This window comes from Sitodiplosis mosellana, unplaced genomic scaffold, assembly GCF_009176505.1.
Source record: "Sitodiplosis mosellana isolate CC-2019 unplaced genomic scaffold, AAFC_SMos_1.0 Smas_scaffold_44, whole genome shotgun sequence".
Classification (NCBI taxonomy): Eukaryota; Metazoa; Arthropoda; class Insecta; order Diptera; family Cecidomyiidae; genus Sitodiplosis; species Sitodiplosis mosellana.
The window spans coordinates 248278-270273 of record NW_022595286.1 but is presented as its reverse complement, the minus strand read 5'-3'; the positions used below and the strand labels follow the sequence as shown (position 1 = coordinate 270273).

Genomic DNA, 21996 nt, shown 5'->3' with positions numbered 1-21996 from the left:
TTCGTTTATACGGATGTATTTAAGAATTTCTTATGAATAGACATGGAGACTAAACATACGGAGAATTTAAAAATTATTCGTACGATTCGTACGTTTAGTCTCTATATCTATTCGTACAAAATTCTGAAATTCACCGTACGAATAGCCTGTGAGACTTAACGCAAATTTTACCGTACGAATAGACCGTGCCAATTTGTCCCCCTTTGATTCAATTCAAATTCTATCGAAATACTTGAACAAAATGTTCAGACTTGAAGGAAATGTGAACAAAATGACTAGACTTAAAATCTTTCGACATCTTTCCCAAAGTGTACAAAGTCGAGGAATATTAAAAAAAATGCTTTTCTTCAAGAAAATTGAAAATATTCAAAAATACAATGAATTCATATCAAAATATTCATATCAATTGATGTTTCAAGCCAGAAAATCGGTTTCATATTTAGCGTACCTGCCTTTTTTCCAAAGCGTTGATTCAAGAAATCATCATCAATTAAAACAAATTGAATCAAATTAAATTAAATTCCAAAAATATTTTATCAATTATTGTTTCAATGATAAGTGGTGTTCAAATAATATGATTTCTTGATACAACTAACTCATTAGCCCTAGTTTATAGCTATTAATGGGATAATTATTTAATTAAAAATTAACATATTTTTATTTTATTTTATTTTTATTTTTACTTAAATGATATGGATTGAATCACGGGTAATTTACCATAAATAAATTAAAATGTAAATCATGGATTGAATGGGAATATGTGATTGTTCCTCGGGCGGGGAATGGAATCAATTAACCTACAAAATGAAACCAACAATTGTATCAATTTGTGCTATGCGATGTCAGCTAATGCATGCTCTAAGGATAAATTTAAGTGCAATAACGGTGCCTGCATTGATGGGAAGCTCCGCTGCAACAATGTTGTGAACTGTAACGATGGTTCCGATGAACTCGACTGTGCACGTAATTTAACTTCTACGCGATTTCTTTCAACATTCAATTATTTTCTATTTTTCTGTGTTTTTTTCTCTGCCTTCTGTGTCTTACTACTTTTGTGTTCGTGGCTTCTTCTCTTTTTTTTCACTTTCGAAAATCTTCCGAAAAAAAAATCCGTCTCATTCGGTTAAATATTGGTATTGTTTTGTGACATTTTTTTTTTAGCGGGAAACATCGAGTATCCCACGTGTGATCAAAGTGAATTTGCATGTTTTGATGAAAGTAATCAATGTTTGGACCGTTCGGCGGTGTGTGATGGCACGAATGATTGCTTAAATGGAAAAGATGAAGAGGCTTCCATTTGCCAATGTACTCCCGATCAGGTTAGTTTTAATGTGACGACAACGATGCCGTTCACAATTTCTTCAATTGAGTCGGTAATAATGAATGGATAAACATTCTCTCGAAGAATGGTTAGCATTTGTGGTCTTTTTCCTGTTGTTATTGCTGTTGTAAATGGCCAGTTTTGGCTGTGAAATGATTTTTATTTTACCCCAGTTGATTGATTCTATTTGTTTATTCTCTTCAAATGATGGCACACACACTTTCAATTCACTCGCGCGCGCGCTCAATTCAATCGCGTTTAGTTCAAATGCTTGACAGGTGGTGGATGTGTGGATATTTCGAAAAAATGCGACGGCATTAGTGATTGTATTGACGATAGCGATGAGAGTAAAATCGTTTGTGGTAAGGCACCAAACCAAATGACACTTCGTTCTTAACTATTTTTCCGTGTGTATGTGTGTGTATGTGTGTGTTCTTGTGTGTGGTTGTGCTAATATTTTAATATGTTAACTTCATTTGTACACAATCCTCAATTTCATCCTATACTAAAATCAATGACCAAGATGAATCTTATTCTCATTTGATCGAACTTTTGAAAATCCGTTTTTTCCGAATCGATAATTATCGATAGAATTTTCGTTTAGATAACAAATCGATGAAATTTGAATGAATCGATTTTATTCTCATTTTTTCCACGTATTTTCTGGATAACGTGCAATAACCGATTTCCATTTTTTTTGTCGATTTCAAATTTTTCACTAACAAAATTTTTTTTATAACATTTTTCAATTGTGATCTGACATTTTTTGATTTTTTGTGTGGAAATTGACACCTTTTTTTTTATCAAAGATTTGAGTATTTTATAAAAAAAATAGTTCCCCTGTAAACTAGAAATCCAAATAATCACTTCGATAAACCCATTTATCCCCAGTGCATCTGTTATGAATTTTGAACGTTTCATGTTTACACCCCACCTCACCAATCGTAACAAAAAACCGTCCGTAACTGTTTCGTGTTAAACAAATTGTTTTTTTTTCTCTGTCAATTGATCACAATTTTTTCTTCTGAATGAACACCAAAAAAAACCATGTCCCGCACATATTTCTAGTTCCACACAATTCGGGTAATAATGATTTGACATGTGCCATGGGTGAGATAAAATGCGTATCGGACGGCAAGTGTATCGAATCGTACAAGTTTTGTAATGGAGTGGTTGACTGTGATGACGGAAGTGACGAATATCTCTGCTCAGGCACTTCAGGTGTTTTATTTATTGCTTTTGCCCCTTTTCTAACTCCTTTCCTTTTACCGTTTTTTTTTATTTAAAATTTAACGCTATGACGTCCGTAGATTCTAGGAATAGAATGAAAATTTGGTTCATTGGTTTATATGATTTATATTCATTTGACTAACACTAAGGGAGTTTCCCCATAAATTTTAAGCAATTTCCCATTTACATTTTACGCACAAATTTTTCAGTAGTCATTAATTACAAATAGCACCAAATTTTGCTTGAGCCGAACAATATTTTAAGTTTTTTTTTACGTTTAGTTTTATTTTGCTGATTTGTACTATCGAATTGCTTTTGTATCATTTTTTCTTCTCTTTTTCATTCCTTTTCCATTTGTTTATCATCCACTGATCATCATCATTATCACCATCATCGCAAAAACAAATATCGTCATCGAACATAGACGACAATGAGCTTTGCTTAGGTTCGGAGTTCCAATGCGATCAAACCAAATGCATTCTATCGACACAAGTCTGCGATAATGTAGTGGACTGCTTGGATGGCAGTGACGAAAAAGAGTGTGATAATGTTCACGAAGGTTGGTGCACTCGTAATAATCTCTCCTCCGACTCATACACAATTCCAATCTTTGAAAGTAACATCCAATCATCCTGAATTCCAATGGAAATAGAGCAAATAATTTCAATTGGCTCTTTTTTTTTGAACAAAGTTCAATTTCCAATGGAAATTGGAAATTTCCCGTGCTAACGTTCTATTCTCCCAATTAACTCCAAAATGGAAAGAATCCCTTGAACAAAAAATCTTTCGAAATTTTTATCAAAACAAATTTCTATTCTTATTGATCTTCTTTGAGCAAGAATGGGTTCTTTGCAACAAGTGTCGCTTACGCGACGAATTCTCTTACTTTTACCTAACTAATACCTTTTCATGGATTTGCCAATCAAATCCATTTTTGTGCAACCTATTTCAATCCAACTAAACTAAAAAATCTTCCACAATCTAACACTTCACAACCTCTCCCACCTCGTTTCTTAAATTATCCAACTTGACAGCACTTCATCTCAATTTCTCACGTAGTACCTTGTGCTGAGCACGAGTTTCAGTGCAGCAACGGCCTGTGCATTGACAGTGAAGTTCAGTGTGATGGACACAAGGACTGCTTGGATGGTAGCGACGAATTAAAATGCCCATCATGCCAACCGGGAACCTTTCAGTAAGATACACTTACCTTGGCCAATGTCCAACACTCCTTACTTCAGCCCCAAATATTTCGTCCAATAAAATGTTAATTAATTGTCCCACCTTTTCTTATGTCTCATTATGCATCTCGTCGCTTATCTCTCTCTCTCTCACATCAAAAATTCAATATTTGCTAACCGAATCGCAGATGTCACAATGGTGACTGCATATTGGCTACACAGCATTGCGATCGCATACACGATTGTGCCGATCTTAGCGATGAAATCCATTGCGGTAAGTCATCATTGGGAAATTCACGTATAATTTTGAAGGGTGATTTATTCTTATCTAAGCATGACCTTTTTGGATCGATTATTTTGGAGTGAAATGATTTGGTTTTATCGAAATTGGGAAAGATATTTATATCTTATGTTTATAAACAATTAACTCGTCAAATTGGACTGCAAAATTTGAAAACCGAAAAATTCAACTAATTCAAAAAGAACACAAGATACTAACTTCAATCAAAAAAAAAACACTACATAGTAGAAAAAAGCAGAGTGGAATTGTAGCACCCTCATATTGATGCAATGTTGTCCAAATTGCTTGTCTCAATACCCGTTTTTTTTTTGGTATATTCATTGAATGTGTTTTTCTGTTCAGCTTATTCATGTAATGCGCACGAGTTTCGCTGTGGCGATGGTCTATGTGTGAAAAAGCAGCTTTTATGCGATAACATCAGGCATTGCAGTGACGGCACCGACGAGTTACACTGTCACGATAACGACATTGGCAATGACAATAAAATCATTGGTATGCTCATACAAAACCAGCAAAAAAAATTAACGCAAAATGCATGTAAATTGACACTCAACAAGCGCGAACTAAATTCTATCCCTTGTCCACCGAATTTTGCATAGTTGATTTGCGTTAGTGATTAAAAAGCTCATACACTTGAACGTTTTAGCATGTTAATTGCGAGATCAACAATGAACTAAGCAAAACAAGAATCATCTCTCTCATTTTTGACATTGTTGTGTTTGTAAAATCAAATCATTTTTGCATAATTTTTGTAGTTTTTAATTTTTGTTTGTGTTTTTTTTCTTCATTTTTTTCCACATTTTTATGTTCATATTTATGTTTGTTATTGCGCTCAAAATCGACCGCATTTTTTCATTCACCGCATGTTTGTATTGCAAAAACCGACATAAAAAAAAATCCTATGCAAACTGATTTGTGTCTGTTTGCTGTCTGTAAAAAAAAATTGATGCTATTGTTATATATTTATGTGTCTATGTTTTAAACAAAAATAAATTGTCGTATGCTATAGCCAAACCAACGGAATGCGGTGATAATGAATGGCGTTGTGATAATGGAAATTGCATTAATGAAGAATTTCTTTGCGATGGAACGAACGATTGTACGGACTCTTCCGATGAAGGAAGCGTTTGTGGATCGACACAGGGCCCACAAGGTCCACAAGGTAAAGTGTAAACAAACAGTCCACAGCACATACACTTAGGTTATGTATAAATTCATGCCGTTCACACACTTTGTGTGCGTGGCGAAGAGAGGAAAAACCTTTAACAACGTAGCAAAAAATGAAGCAACGGGTAAGGTTTAACTACCAGAATACCACCAAATGTATTTATTATCTAAATGTTGTACAATGTACATACTTTGTTATATGTTTTAGCTGATTTATTATATCTATGTGTAGCGTATGTCTGCTTGTTGCCCATTTTGCTATGCACATAAAATGCACTTTTCATCATATTTCTTTTTTGTTTTTCTTCTGAATTGAAACAGAAGCCTCACAATACGAAGGGCGCTCAACAGTGTTCTGTCTTCTATGTTCAACGCATTTAATTACCCATTTCAAAATTAATTTTTGTCTTACTCTATTCCAACCGTGTAGCTCCACTTTGCCGCGAAGATGAAATTGAATGTGATAACCAATGCCACTCGAGATCCATCCTTTGCAATGGTGAATACGAATGCTCTGATGGTCGCGATGAATACAATTGCCCAACTACGACCACCACCACCACCACCACCCCCATTACCACACAAACACCAGACGTAAGTTCTTTTTTTGTCATGATGCTCGCTGTTTCATACCGAAATGGATAATTAAATGTTTTCCCTTCTTCGAAATCATTTCTTTACAGATTTCTTGCCCAGAGTACACTTGCCCAGATCGCAAATCTTGCTTTGGTATAGCCGATAGATGCAACGGCATTTCCGAATGCAGTGACGGTTACGATGAATACGGATGCCCACGTTAGTTGAACTCTCTTCGATTTTTTTTCTTTCTCAACAATTGTTTTTTACCTTTTTTACTATTTTTGTTTGATTTTATTGATCGAAGAGTACCGCGGTGCTCGAATTATCCCGATAGAAACACTTAAAAGATTTTTTTAGCTAAAATTTAATATTTCAATATTTTCTCATTTTCAGCACCACCAACTCAATGCGCCGATAATGAATTCAAATGCGATGACAACGTTTGCTTGCCAAAAGAAAAGCAATGTGATCGTGTTCGAGATTGTCGCGACGGTACCGATGAACTTAATTGCCGTGAGTTAATTCTATTTCAACAATTTCTATTCTTAAAAAAACAAAAATTCTCAAAAATGCACCAAATTCACGCAATTTAACTCACAGGATTATTCTATTTTTCTCACACTCTACCACTGCTTCTTCTTTAAATGTATACTTCAACTAAACATTTGAAAAAAAAACACTCACTGTTCGCACTAAATATTTCACTGTCTCACCTGTTGACACAATCATATCTTTTGTGGCACCAAATTTATTATCAAAAACACAAAAAACCACAAAGGATATTGTTCGGATAACGAATTTTTATGCATCTTCGATTTGAATTGCATCAACAAAACATTGGTTTGTGACCGATTTTATGACTGCAAGGATTTTTCTGATGAACAAAACTGCTTCGGTTAGGCCTATACTCAGCTTAATTTAGACATAGTTTAGTAATCGTTTGGCAATTATGTATTTTGCTTCGAAAAAATTAGCTTTTTGTAAATATTTTTTTCAATACTGTAGAAAATTTAATTCCTCCTTTGACAACCATCGGAAAATTGAGACCTTTTCATGAATTTTTATAACTTGAGAAAATGTTTTTTATCTTCGAAATAATTTCTTTTCTGTTTCAATATTCTCAATTTGAACAATTGAATGTTTTTTTTTTTGAAAAATTTCCTCAAATTATTGTCTTTTTTAACGTTGTTCGTTTTTTTATTTCGTTTTTCAACCCGTTTTGATGTTTTCTTTGAAACAAAATGACCCAGAAGATGACCCTTTCAAAAATGTACAGAAACCAATTGACATCCATAGAATGAAAGAACAACTTATTGCTTTGTCAATCAGATAAAAGGCCTTAATGAGCTTTTTATCCATAACTGAGACGGGAAAAAAACTTGGAGCAAAAAAGAGACAAATAAAGTTGCGAGCAAGAGTGACATAACTCAGCATTGAGTGGAAAAGAAGTTCTTTTTGCATTTTTTCACTACTGAAAAGAGATAGAGACGAGGTGTCTTCGGCATTATTGTAAAAAATAAAAAGAAATACAAATAAGCCGAAGACACCTAGTCGCTATCTATTTCCAGTAACGAGAAAAATGCAAAAAAAAAACTTCTTTTCCACTCAATGCTGAGTTGTGTCACTTTTGCTCGCAAATTTATTTGTCTCTTTTTTGCTCTAATTTATTTCCGTCTCAGTTATGGATAAAGAGCTCATAAGTTGTTCTTTCATTCTTTGGGTGTCAATTCTATGTCGCTTTGCTTTATTTCAAACTCAAGTCTTCAGAGTTGCGAATATTGTTCTCTGCAAGAATAGTTGTTGTAATTGTTTTTTTTTACTATTTTTCTACTGTACTTTCGATGTAATCTTTTTCCTCTTTCCATTTTCACGTACACTATAATTTGAAATGGATTAGAATTAGGATTTTTTTTAGGTAAAACTTTGTACTGAAAAATCCAAAAAATCCAAAATCTAATCCCGTTGAAATTATAGTGTATAATTCAAAAATTCAACTGAAACACCTTGGTTAACCTGTCGTTTTTTAACCGATTGCATGTAACACATTTGGCTTTACTTGCACGTTTCACCATATGGAAATCGTTTAGCGTTCATTCAAATTTTGCTTTAAACACAATTTAATTGGTTTTCGTCGAAATGAAAATGCAGGCATTGTGTGTCGAGATGATGAATTCACATGTGCAAATGGACAATGTATTCATGGTCAACAAAAATGTGATAGCCGACGTGATTGCGAAGATGGATCCGATGAGTCACCTGAAGTGTGCCATCCAAGTAAGTGTGACTTTTTTTGTTCTATTTCTCCTCTTTTTGTGCTTCTTATCCCAATCATATTTGTGTTCCATTCATGGATCATGAATGTCATGCGTTACAACAAGTGAATATGAGTCTATTGTTTCGATTTTGTTTTTGTTAGAAGGTCGATGCCGCCCCGGTGAATGGCAATGTAACAATGGAGATTGCATCCTTGCCAAGGCTTATTGTGATGGACGTTATGATTGCAGAGATTACTCGGACGAACGTTGGTGCCGTAAGTGTATAATTTCTCTCTAAATGCCTTGTTTCATTCCATTGAGCTTTTCATATGTTCTATTCCCATTCAAAAATCGCGTTGGCTCTTAACGAGCCCAATTTCAAAATTACGTGTAATTATTATTCAATTTTCATTTGTTCATATAAATTCATCATTCATCGGCAATTCCACATTTCTACAAAAATTTTTCGGCTCAAATTGTACAAAAAAAACCCAAAAACGAAAAAAAAAACATTCTCTTGACACATAAAAAGAGGAGGAAGATGTTGGCACAGAGTGTCTTTTGCATATGTTTCGATGCGAAAATGGGCCGTGCATCGATGAACGATTGCGTTGCAATGGTGCAAACGATTGTCCTTATGATACAAGCGACGAACTTGATTGCCAAGATACAAATAGTAAGTCACTCTATCTCTCTGTCTCCTACTCGAAATCGAGCACACCAACTAAAAACACAACAATCCTTTCCCAACTCCGACAATTTTCTAATGGACTAACCGGTCAACAGTCGCACATCTAACATTCAGGACGTAAATGTGCAGCACACCATAATTTATTGATTTAATTTATGTTCCAGATTTAATTGAATCTAGACTAATTTAAGAGAATAATTCAATTTACATTCCACTTTTTACTCAAACCCATTTTTTTTTTGTTCGAAAATCATTAATAATCATTGCTAATTTCAACCCATTATTTATCGACTGTTCGAAATGTTGAACATTTTGTATGAAAAATCTATCGATTGGTAAATAATGGGCTATTGATGTTCAAAAAAATTAATTTTGGTATGAATTTCATTTACAGCAACTCAACGACCACCCAGCCCACTGCCTGGAGTTCATCGCGTGGAATTGAAGACCTATCCAAACAATCAAACTATCAAAGAAAGTAAGTCAACGTGTTCTCAAATATATCAAAATTCTAATGTCTTATTTCTTTTCTCGAGTACTTGTTTACTTTTACCTCTAATGCTTCTCTTTTCCACTGACTACAACCAACAATTCTCTCCAATAATAATGTGTTTAATATAATAATAATTTGATTCTAAACTCTTTCTTACTACAATATTTAACCATTAATTTCAATGCTAATCACACGAAAAAAAAGGATATATTCGTGAGGGTAAGTGTGGCTGTAATCTCTATCGAAATATGCATGCCAACGTACTAACAATTTCATCTGATTCGATTTAATACTATAAATGCATGCCCCGAAATTATTGATGTTCCTGCAATGAACCAACCATGTCAGGGAATATTTCCCCTGAATGTTTCTTTTTGTTTTCCTTTTCATCCATTTCAAATAAAGTTTTGTTTTACTTTTCGCCACAAATGATTTTCAAAGAATTTGCTCATTTTATTCATAAATGATGCCAAATATAATTCCAAAAAAATATATAAAATTATTCTTGTTTTTTTTTATTTAATCATTCTTTTCATTTTTTTTTTTTGAAAAAACACTTTGTGCGTGAAAATTTATTTAAATTCAATTCAACGCATGAAGACGATCATTGAACAAAAGGAAAAATAATGCAATTTACAAAATTATTAATTGAAATTGAAATTGAATTGTTTTTAGGCTTGGAAGTTGTATTTCAATGTCGTGATGAAGGTGCGCTACGTTTGCCAGTTCGATGGACTCGATCAGGTGGTCGTCAACTGCCACTCGGCTCAAAAGATGTTGCTGGACGTTTGGAAATCCCGAATATTCGAGTAAGTAAAAAAGAAAAATTCCATTTCTTTTTTTCAACATTTCAGAGTCTTTTCTCGACAACCGGGGATTTTTGTTTATTTTTTTTTTATTTCATTTAGTTTTATTTAATTATAATATGAATTTAATAGTTATCCGAGTTTTCTTAGATTTTTCCAAATATTTAAACTTTTTATTCATAAAAATTGAAATGTCCAAACATTTACTTCAATTTCCTCTTTGCCTCATTAGTTGGAACATTCTGGTGATTATATTTGCGAAGCTGTCGGTGTCCCACCATCAACACCTGGTGCACAAGTAGGCGTTACACTTCAAGTTGAACGTCGTAAGTATTCGAATTTAATTCATCGACTAAACTAACTAGACATAAACCAATGATTTATTAAACCATTGTCTATTGAACATTAAGCTTTTTCATGCAAGTCTTTTTGCATTACATTCCAATAATAACAACTGAAGAATTATCTTTCGAAAAAATTGTGGAAAAAATGAACGTTCAGTAGAAAATGTCTTAGTACGATATAAATTGAAATTAAACAAACCAAAAAATGAATAAATCCACTCAATGTCAATTATTAATCATTCCAAACAAATTTTGCACGCACACAAAAGTATGGATTCTATACGATTTTATGAGACCGAATAAAAAAATCAAGTACGGCACTGTTCCGCATATCGGTTTCGAATTTTTTAGCCCAGGTCTGTTGAAGTAGTTTGATTGAAACAAGTTCAAGTCAGTAAGAAAAAAACTTGACCTTATTGAAATTTAATTAAAAAACTTAATCCTGAAATTGTGTCTTTTTACACGCTCTCACTATAATGATTTTTGTGACGAATGTCATCGGGTAATTAATTTCTCTCAATTTTAATCGGGAAACCGCAAGCGGTTCTCAATTTTATAGTCAAGAGGAAAAAACTGTTTAACCCATTGAAATATGCTGTGAATTTGGGTATTAATTTTTGTTTGTTTTTCACATAGGCGATCCAATATGGGTTCGGCCACCATCAGCCTGTTCAGTGAACGAGGCTACCTGTATGAATGGCCAGTGCATTGCTAAGAGTGCACTTTGCAACGGCCGCAACGACTGTGCTGATGGATCAGATGAATCTAGCTGCACTGATAACGGACGTTGTCAACCAAACGAATTCAAATGCGGCAACAACAAATGTGTTTTGAAAACATGGCGATGCGGTGAGTTTGTGTTTCATAGGGATTATTTGAATTTCATCTTAGTTTGCCTCAAGTTTTGCTTTTGATCGTCATTTTTTTATTGAAACTGCATCTTTTGCTCAAATCGTTCCTTCTTTTGTAAAGTATTGCGTTGGCCCGATTGAACTTTCATTTTGATTCATTTTTAGACTATCGTCGATGCACTGTTCACTGTATTACATATTGATTTTCTTTTTCTTCTCTCTCCATCTAATCCAATCCATGACGAAACGATTGCGCGCGAAGACGGCGAAAATGATTGCGAAGACGGTTCTGACGAACAAGGTTGTGGAACCGCTGCACCAGGCTCGATCTGCACTGCCAGTGAATATCAATGCCGAAGCGGTCAATGCATTCCAAAATCATTCGAATGTGACTCTCACGTTGATTGTTTCGACGGATCTGATGAAGTTGGCTGCACCAAACCGACCGTTGCTCAACCACCACCACCAAGTGTTTACTTGCGACCAGGGGAAACATTCAACATCTCATGTCGCGCTGTCGGTGTTCCAACACCTTTGGTATTGTGGCGTTTGAACTGGGGTCATATCCCAGAAAAATGTACCACCACCACCCACAATGGATACGGTGTTTTGATTTGTCCATATATCGCTGTCGAAGATTCTGGTGCCTACTCTTGTGAATTGCTCAACAGCCAAGGCACTGAATTTGTTGTTCCAGACACCATTTTAACCGTAACCGGCGAAGAATCAGTTTGTCCAAATGGATTCTTCAACGACAAAGCCAGTCGACCCGAAGAATGTATCAATTGCTTCTGTTTCGGTGCATCAACGGCATGTAAAAGTGCCGATTTGTTCACATATGCCCTTCCACCACCGGTAACATCGCTTACAGTGGTCGGTGTGCATGGCCCATGGGCTGGACAACAATCGATTAGCATCAACAACATGTTTGATAAACACGATTTGCTCGCAACACGCCATGGCGTTCAATTGAGATTGACCAATTTACCGGTGTCCGGTGAATTGCCATACTATGCACTCCCAAGCGATTATCTGGGCAATCAATTGAAATCATACGGTGGCACATTCAAATACGACGTTGAATATAGCGGACGTGGCAATTCAAATGATGCACCAGACGTCATCATTAAGGTGAGTTCGATTTTAGTTTTGATTGAGCTTGTGACATCAGTTTTTTCTTTGTTACTTTTGCTTAACGATGCTTCCTAATTGATGACACCTTCAATTTCCTACTTTGAAATGTATTTAATGTGAATTTTTGATAATTTCAGGGTAATAATAAAATCTTGGTTTACCGCAGTCCAAACCCTATCGAAGAGGGTATTCGTAATTCAGTATCCGTTTCGTTTGTACCGGGTCAATGGTACAAACCTGATGGAAGTTTGGCTTCACGTGAAGAAATCATGATGACATTGGCTCAAGTGGAAAATGTTTTGATTCGATTGCAATACATCGATACTGTTCAACGTGAAGTTGAATTGTTGCACATTGTAATGGATTCAGCCGCTGTCACCGATCAAGGTCTTGGATCTGCATCACTTGTCGAAGAGTGTCGATGCCCGGCTGGTTACTCAGGTTTGAGCTGTGAGTCTTGCGCACCTGGATATACCCGTCAAGAAAGCGGTGCTTGGTTAGGCCGTTGTATTCGTGATGAAGAACCATGCCAACCAGGAACTTATGGCGATCCATACCGAAAGATTCCATGCAAAGTGAGTACTTGAGTAATTTTCAACTTTGACGCCATTCTAATTTGCAATCTTTTTTATCCACAGCCATGCCCATGTCCATCAACAACCAGTGGAAATAACTTTGCCCGTACGTGCTACTTGGGTCCAGATGGTGAACCAGTTTGCAATTGTAACCGTGGATACACTGGTCGTCGTTGCGAACAATGCGCTCAAGGATTTGTCGGTAATCCATTGTTGCCAGGCGGTTCATGCTCAGCCGAACAACCACCAGTTTCACACTGTGACCCACGCGGAACACTTCGTCAACACCCAGATGGTCGTTGCGAATGTAAAGAACATGTAGCTGGCGCCCGCTGTGATCAATGCTCAATCCATTCATTCTTCTTGAGTCCAAGATGGAGTACCGGATGCATTCAATGCTTCTGTAACGGTGTGAGCCAAACATGTACCAGCAGTTCATTGTACAGAGACTCGACTGTCGCTACATTCGCCCCGAACCGTCATGAATTCGCTTTGATTACCGATTTCGAAAGTCCACAAGAAAGTGATCTTGAGGTTAGCACATACAACAATGAAGTTTTAATTCAAAATTTGGCTGGTGATCCAGATGTTTATTTCTGGCGTTTGCCATCACGTTTTGCCGGTAACAAAATCACATCGTATGGTGGAAATCTCAACTACACCATTCGATATGTGCCAACACCTGGTGGTATTATGTCACGAAACAACGCACCCGATGTGGTCATTCGCAGTTTGAACGATATCACCATTTTGCATTATCGTCGCGATGAAATCGCCCCAAGCATTTCACAATCGTATGTTGTACCACTTTTGGAAGAGAACTGGCAACGTATCGATGGAAATACAATCAATCGTGAACATTTGCTCATGACTTTGGCCGATGTATCGGATATTTTCATCAAAGCAACATACACGACCACAACTGATGAAGCCGCTTTGTCTTCAGTCATTTTGGATACGGCCAGCTCACACTACACTGGAAATCCAGCCCGTGCCTCGGAAGTTGAACAATGTATATGTCCACCAGGTCATCAAGGTACCAGTTGTGAAGATTGCGCTCCTGGCTACAAACGCAGCCAAAGTGGTCTTTACTTGGGTTTGTGCGAACCATGCGATTGTAACGGACATTCAGATGAATGCGATGCCGAAAATGGCGTTTGCCATGTAAGTCAAGCTGTTGGAAAAGTCTATAAGAGTGAAGAAGACGTTCACTTACTAATTTCTTTTCATATTTTTTGCTTGTGCCATTTAGAACTGCCGTGACAATACCGAAGGTGAGCATTGTGAACGATGCGCCGGTGGTTTCGAAGGCGACGCAACTCGTGGAACATCATACGATTGTTCAACCGATGAATCTCATGGACACGGAACAATCACCCAATGCCCAGTAAGAACACTCACAGTCTTCGACACAAATTATTCGTTTGGAAATCTAGATTTTGCAAACCAAAATTAATCCAATTCAAATTACAGCCAAATGTAATCGGCCATCGCTGTGACCAATGCCGTCCAGGTACCTACAACTTGGATCCAGCCAATCCACTTGGATGCACTGAATGCTTCTGTTCGGGTGCAACACGCTCATGCTCAGCTTCACGTTTGTATCGTCAACAAATTCCAGCCATCATTTTCGATGACAAATTCCCACTCACCAACCGTATCGGTGATGTTCAATCGAAAGAAGAGCCAGTCATCGATTTTGCCACCAACAAACTGTCAAACCGTATTTACGATGGTAACACTTACTATTGGAGCCTTCCACAACGCTTCTTGGGCAATCAGCTCAAATCTTATGGCGGATATTTGTCGTTCTCCATTGAAAACGAAGCATATGGCACATACATTCCAGATCAAGACATCATTATTCGCGGTAATGGATTGACTTTGGTTTGGACTCGTGCCAATCCAAATGAAAACCGAACCGAAGCTCACATCAAGGAATCGGACTGGCAAAGCATCGATCAAGGAGGCCCAAGAGTTGCTTCACGCGCTGATTTACTCACCGTTTTGAGCAATTTGGAAACGGTTTTGGTGCGTGCCACTCTGAAAGAGGGAGTTTCACAGGTGCATTTGAGTGATGTTGTTCTTGATACAGCCGTCCCACAAAACACCGGTCAAATACCAGTTAATGATGTCGAAATTTGCCGTTGTCCAGAAGGCTACACTGGTACAAGCTGTGAGGTAAGTTAAATGGGAACGATTTTTTTTTTTCGTTTTCTTCATCGAAATTATGTTTTGAATTTTCAAAATGAATCAAGAAGCCATAGCATAGACCAAAAAATCTGAAGCCCTTTTGATTAAGGTAAAAAAAATTTGTTTTTTCAGTCTTGCGACCACTTCTACTACCGTGACACAAACAACCGTACCGCCGGACTTTTGGGCACTTGCAGCCGATGCCCATGTGAAAATGCCGACTCATGCTTATTGGAAAGCAATGGAAACGTTCTTTGCCACTGTCATCCGGGATATGCTGGAGACAGATGCACTGGTATGTCAATCTATATCGAAACAATTGCATTCATTTAACTTCCTCACAGCATTTTTGCATTGAAACATCCATTGGTTTCCTGGTTTTTTATTTTTCATTTTTAATATTTTTTTATATTTATCACTTTCCTAATAGTTTTCTTTATTTAACTTATCATTTTTATAATTTTTTTTTTACTTTAATTTACCATTTTCCCATTTCTTTTTTCATTTGAATTTAATTATCATCGATTTTTTCTAAACCCTGAAAAATCCCCTCATCCTTCGAAACGAATTGAAATGTAGCAAGCAAATATTATGAGCATCGTGCAAAAGAATCGAACACAAATTCTGTGTATGACTATATGTTATACATTTTCCATTCGGTTAATGATCATCAAAAGTCATACAAAGTATATGATTCAAAAGGAACCAAAGCTATCGGCGAATTACGAAGAGTGCCAGGTTCAAACACAGTTTTTTTTTCTCTTTCAATTCTACTTCTCTACGTGTGTGTATAGAAATTGCTATTTTCTTTCATGTTTGAATTTTAGAACATGATTTGTATATATTCAATCACAATTGTCTTTGTGAACCGTCCTTCGAATCCTTGTGCTTTTTTGTAATTAAAAAAAGATTTTGGAATGACTTTTAAAGGTAGTAAAATTCAAAAGTTGATTTCGATAGAAATTAAAAAAAAAATACTTCCGATTTGAGTCAGAACCAAACTACTCCTCATATTGTACATATTTAGCCGTGAATATTTTTTTCCTCAATGGATTTATGTTTCTAAATTCATTGTATGTTTGAGTTGAGAAATGGTTCCATTTATCAATGGAATCTAGCTGTGAATGAAACCTTGCATACATTGAATTAGTTGAAATTTTAAGCTAGAAAACACATATAGTCTTGGAAAAATTGCTCACGGCAGTGGAGTGTATGATAAAAGAAAATGAAAAAATAATAATTGCATGCATTTTTTGTTCGACGAATGATTATATGTCCCTTAAAGCAAACAAGGGTCGGTGAAGACAAATATCGTATAAATATCATAATACAAATATTTTAGTCTTACATTGAATCATGTTTTTGTATCAAAATATTCATTTGATTTCGAAATTCCCATTTTGTCCACCTTTCCATGAAAATTATCTATTTTTCCATTCAAATTTCATGATCTAATCCAGATCGATTCCACGAAAAAAATATTTTGAAAAAAAATCAACCACTCTAAAAAAACGAATTCGCTTATTAGCAAAAAAAAATCATTCGTTTTACCCGAACCGTGACTAATCCATTTATTTTGAATCGTTAATAACACATTTTTTCCATCGAATATTTTATTACTAATTAAATAACAAATTGTGGACGAAATATACCTAATCAAATAGAAAAATCGAATATTAAAGATATTTATTTACATTTTCCAAGACTACGATACTCAAGTTACAACTCAACGCCCAGTTCCACCAACTATTTCGGTCGTGATCTCATCACCAGTTATTCAAATCATCGAAGTCGGAGAGACTGTTCGATTGCCATGTACAGCATATCACAACATTCAACGCGTAAGATAACTTTTATATGAATGAAATTCAAAAGAAGACATTTCTAAAATTATTTATTTGAATCAAATTGAATCATTAAAAGATTTTATGTGAATGACTATTATCAAAATACTTTTAATATTGAAAATTTATTTTTTATTGTATTTTTTTTCAATAACTACTATTTCTCTTTCCATTAGGTTCCAATCACAGTTGTTTGGAAGAAGGCCGATGGATCACTTCCAGAGCGATCATACCAAGAACATGGCGTTCTTACAATCACAAATGTTCAACATGTTGATAGCGGTGTCTATGTCTGTCAAGCACAAACTGATGAACGCTTCGAACAACGCGTTACAATCACTGTTGGAGGTAGGAAAAATTCTTCGAAAATTCAATATGTCGAACTAAATTGATTCCATGAATACAGACGGGCATCGATTGTTTCAACCTCCGGTAATGGATACCTTATCCATACCAATTGGTTGTAACTATGAAGACAAACAAAGCATAAATACGGTTGAAACAATCGGGGCACACCTGTAGTTGATTCCAATTCATTTTGATCTCATTCAAATCTCTGATTCAAATTGGAACTCCCACAAAGAAGGACGCAAATGAGTGAATTCTCCCATACAATATAAATGCGTAGTTCAATTCCTTCAGTAGCGACTTTCGGTGTTCTTTCCAATTTGAATGAAAAACGCGAAAAACTTAGCAAAAAACATTTTAAACTAATAAAAATCTCTTTATCTTCCAACTTTTAATGCAAAGCATTCTCGGAGGAATTTAAAAAATCTGTTCTCAAAGGTTAAAATTAATAACTAATTTTTAAATGAAAATTTTGATTCAATTTTCCCATCGGTTTATTATTATATCATCGTTAATATTTGGCATGTTCAACTGATATTAAGTTGCGTTTAGACAAGCGCTTCATTTTGAGTTAATTTCAATTTTGCTCAATTCTTCTTACAAAAATTCGTTAAAATATTCAAAGTAAACAATTTATTCTAAAAAAAAAACTCTTTTCATAAATCCAATTCAGGTGGAGGTGCTGTCAGCAAGCCACGTGTTGAATTACGTCCAACTCATCTCGATGTCAACGAATATTCGCCAGCTGATGTTGAGTGCGTTGCACAATCGTCAACTCCAGTCACATTCTATTGGACTCGATTGGATGGAGAGCTATCACCAGACGCATACATTTCGGGACCATGGCTTCGATTCAATCAAGTTCGTCGTTCAGATGCCGGTGACTACCAATGTATCGCACGTAATCAATATGGTGATGATAGCGGCGTGTTGCGTGTTTATGTTCGTGAATCAAATCCACCACCACGACCACCACCACAGCCACAGCCCGGTCGTGAAGTTTCAATTCAACCAGGCAACTTCCATGGTCGTCCAGGCGATGCTCTTGTTTTGACTTGCCGTAACAGTATAAATGTCTATGCTACATTGGTTTGGAATAAGGCTGGAGAGCAACAATTGCCAGCTCATATTGATGTCAAAAACGGCATTCTCACCATTGAAAACGTACGCGTTGAAGATAGCGGTCGTTACACTTGTACATCATCACCATCAGGACCAAATCAACCACCTGGTACATCTTCGGAAGTGATCGACGTTGTCATCACTGACAGTTCAACTGGACAATTGGAACCACCAAGAGTAAAACCACTTGAAGAATTGTACACTGTGGTTCAAGGCTCCGATTTTAGTTTGACTTGTGAAGCATCTGGCTATCCATATCCAACCGTTGTCTGGGCTAAGATTCATGAAGATCTCGCATCGAATTGCCAACAAATTGGCAACATTTTGAAAATTATCAACGCTCAACCACACAATCGCGGTATTTACCAATGCACAGTCACATCGAATGGACAATCCACCGAAACCAGCACTGTTATCGATATTGAACGTAAGTATCTTTTTTTTGATTGCCAAAGCAATAATTGAAAACAAATCTGTTCAACAGTTGAATATGTGCTTTGAATTTATTTCGCATGTCTTTCGTTCAAGATTTCAAAAAGGGAATCGGTAATTTTTGAGCAATTGTACAATTTAAATGTCGATTTATTTCAACTTTTTTGATTTTCCTAATTTTTTTCCATTTTTTTTTATTTCAAAACTCAAACAAACTAATTTCCATATCATTTTCACAGCACGCGAGGCACCAGTCGTTGAAATCTATCCACGTGACCCACAAACCGTTCGTGTGGGTGAATCAGCAATGTTGAGCTGTCGTGCTATTGCCGGTATTCCAACACCAACTGTGGTTTGGTCACGTCAAGATCGCCGACCACTTTCAAGCCGTGTTGAAGAGAAATACGCTGGAACTATTTTGATTTCGAACATTACATTCGAAGATGCTGGACAATATGAATGCCGTGCCTCAAATATTGCCGGTGAATCAAGCCAAACGTCAGCCATTCACGTGCAACAACCACCAATCATTCGCATTTTGCCCGAAACACAAGAATGGACTATCACTGAAGGCGATGAATTGAAGCTGGAATGTTTCGCCGAAGGCGAACCATCACCAACAGTACAATGGAAACGACCCGAGCAAATACAATCTGAAGATACCTTTTCACGAGGAGCACCAACTCCAATTGGTTCAGCATCTCAAAGCTTGATTCAAAAATACAATGCCGATCGCAGTGATGAGGGCACATACATTTGCCATGCTAGAAACGAAGCCGGCGAAGATCAAAAGTACATCACCGTTATAGTTCAACAGAAACGTGGCGATGTTGGTAAGTTTAATAACCCATTCAATACAATATCATAAGATTGATACCGTTCAGGCTTTGGCTAGAATGATAAAAATGAAATTTTCTAACATCAAGCCAAAAACATGTTATTGTAAAATGAATCATTTCCTTTTCATAATGCTGCTTAACATAGTTAGATTTCGATGGAAAGGTATCGATCATATCGCTAATTTTTTTTTTCATTTTTTTTACCCATTGAAAGCGTTAGCGAGCCTCTAATAATCGTTCATTTTTATTTCAATCAAGGTTCGCATGACAAAGACGAAATTAACGAACAACGTCCACAACCACCGTACAGACCTGACTATCGTCAAAATACTCAACGTCCAGATTATAGGCCAGAAAATCGCCCACAGCAATACAAAGTGGCCGTAGGCGACAGCACAAAAATCTCATGTCAAATCGAAAACTATAACCGACGCACATCTTGGAGACGTCAAGATGGTCAACCATTACCAAGAGGCTCACATCTTTCTGGCGGTGATTTGGTATGTCCTTGTTTAAGTTTTTGATTAACGATTTTCTTTAAAAAAAATTGGAAGAACTTGTAACGATTCGAATGTTTATCAAGTTTTTTTAACTGTTCAATTTTAGTGCAATTTCTTCTTATATTTAACTGGTCTCTTCAGTTAGATAACAAAAACAAGATCAAAAAATTGCGCCTTTCATCAACATGTTCAAAATTTGTGTGTAAAAATATATTTAGATTAATTAATTGAACTTTTTTTTACAGATTATGAACTACACACAAAAGGATGCAGCTGGTATTTATGAATGTATTGTGCACGAAGTACATGGCGACTACCCACTTGTCACCACTGAACTCATTGTTGTTGGTAAGCTTATTGATTCATGGCATACACAACTTTTTTTTGTAACTTTGGTAATGAGCCCTCAAAGCAGACAGCTAAGTGTTCCTTTGAAAGAGATCTTCAACGAAGACAAAGCCATTTGTTTACCAACCAACTAACTGTTTGATTGTTCTCCACAGAATTGCCAAGGATTACCTTGTACCCAGAAATGCCATTAACCGTACGAAGTGGTGAACGCGTATACATCCTCTGCAATGCCACTGGTGATGAACCAATTTACGTTGAATGGCACAATGAAGACCATCGACCACTCCCACAGTAAGATAAAATTTCATTCGAAAGATGGAAAATTGATTTGAATCGGGATTGGTTTGATCCGAAATCGCTTCGCTTCGCTTCGAAAAATCGATTTTTGACCATAAAATTCATTCGTCAGCGCCAAATAATGTTCTATTTCCCATTTAGAAATGTACGAGCTTCTGGAAACTACTTGGAATTCTTCCAAATAACACCATCCAATGCTGGCCGCTACTACTGTTCCGCAACCAATCCTAACGGAAATGTTACCAAAACCGCTGAAGTGATTGTGCATCACAACGAAATCCCCCAGGATCGCGTGGTGCAAGGACGTGTACAAGAAGTGCTCGAAGGTGAATCGGTTTCGCTCGATTGTACCGAACCAACTTCGTCAGATGCCAGAGTAAGACAATTGGGTTACCTTTTTTTTTAATTAGAAAAATTGGTTTTTATCAGGGAATGCGAAATGTCGGTTGAAATACGCTCTTTTAAATTTGTATCGTGCAATTTTGGAGTTGCACCCGAAATAATTGGCCGCTTTTAATGGAAATTGATTGAAAATTGTCTAAATTAAAAAAAAGAAATGAGCGATATTCGCAAAGAATTGAAGCGTAGTGACTACGCGTACCACAACGTTTAGAGAATTACTAAATGTAGTGGTACGCGTAGTCGTAACTTTTCACCACTATGGATATTCGACAATTTAAAAAAAAAACTGAACGAAAATTTAATTAAATTTTCCATCATCGCCACAGTTCGATTGGAGACGTGAAGGTGGTGTATTGCCGCCAACGGCAACGTTTGGCCGCAACAACCGTTTGATCCTGAATAGCATTCGCAGCGAAGACACTGGACGCTACATTTGCCAGAAAACCGAATCAAATGGACAAGTAACGCAAAACTATTTGGACGTCGTACTAAAGCGTGAGTATCAACCGAGACGTCGGCACCAACGACATTTTACCTTCCGGTGGCCGTGAAACCCATTCCCAACCAAATCATAAAATATTACACACACACACACGCACACACACACAAACTATCCTATCCGCCACTGGTTTTGATGTAATCCCTTTAAAAAACAAGGATCCTACCCCCGCCCTCCCCAAAAAAAGCACCAAACGTGATCATTGATCAAAATATCAAAGCAAAACATGATTTGCCTAACT

General features: G+C 36.4%; 1 protein-coding gene across 6 annotated transcripts in view; it reads left to right on the top strand.

Moving 5' to 3' along the window:
- Positions 1-808: 808 nt before the first annotated feature.
- The window catches only part of LOC129569812 (basement membrane-specific heparan sulfate proteoglycan core protein), a 30833-nt gene continuing 9645 nt past the window's right edge, over positions 809-21996 (top strand). For 2 of the 6 annotated variants that reach the window (XM_055448982.1, XM_055448980.1), the window contains exons 1-34: positions 810-963; positions 1162-1319; positions 1584-1683; positions 2390-2542; positions 2976-3110; positions 3611-3746; positions 3921-4006; positions 4376-4525; positions 5043-5195; positions 5631-5794; positions 5884-5995; positions 6173-6292; positions 7928-8053; positions 8196-8309; positions 9120-9203; positions 9423-9437; positions 9894-10027; positions 10257-10350; positions 11005-11217; positions 11482-12350; positions 12491-12928; positions 12992-14092; positions 14181-14315; positions 14402-15109; positions 15254-15416; positions 16826-16962; positions 17142-17313; positions 17987-18862; positions 19107-19700; positions 19965-20206; positions 20452-20554; positions 20710-20848; positions 20996-21230; positions 21583-21751. In XM_055448982.1, the coding sequence (XP_055304957.1) occupies positions 840-963; positions 1162-1319; positions 1584-1683; positions 2390-2542; positions 2976-3110; positions 3611-3746; positions 3921-4006; positions 4376-4525; positions 5043-5195; positions 5631-5794; positions 5884-5995; positions 6173-6292; positions 7928-8053; positions 8196-8309; positions 9120-9203; positions 9423-9437; positions 9894-10027; positions 10257-10350; positions 11005-11217; positions 11482-12350; positions 12491-12928; positions 12992-14092; positions 14181-14315; positions 14402-15109; positions 15254-15416; positions 16826-16962; positions 17142-17313; positions 17987-18862; positions 19107-19700; positions 19965-20206; positions 20452-20554; positions 20710-20848; positions 20996-21230; positions 21583-21751 (8452 nt within the window). In that variant the 5' untranslated portion in view covers positions 810-839. Of the gene's footprint in view, positions 964-1161; positions 1320-1583; positions 1684-2389; positions 2543-2975; positions 3111-3610; positions 3747-3920; positions 4007-4375; positions 4526-5042; positions 5196-5630; positions 5795-5883; positions 5996-6172; positions 6293-7927; positions 8054-8195; positions 8310-9119; positions 9204-9422; positions 9438-9893; positions 10028-10256; positions 10351-11004; positions 11218-11481; positions 12351-12490; positions 12929-12991; positions 14093-14180; positions 14316-14401; positions 15110-15253; positions 15417-15700; positions 15860-16825; positions 16963-17141; positions 17314-17986; positions 18863-19106; positions 19701-19964; positions 20207-20451; positions 20555-20709; positions 20849-20995; positions 21231-21582; positions 21752-21996 lie in introns of all 6 variants that reach the window. The other 4 variants (XM_055448983.1, XM_055448981.1, XM_055448979.1 and 1 more) reach the window with 3 other exon arrangements.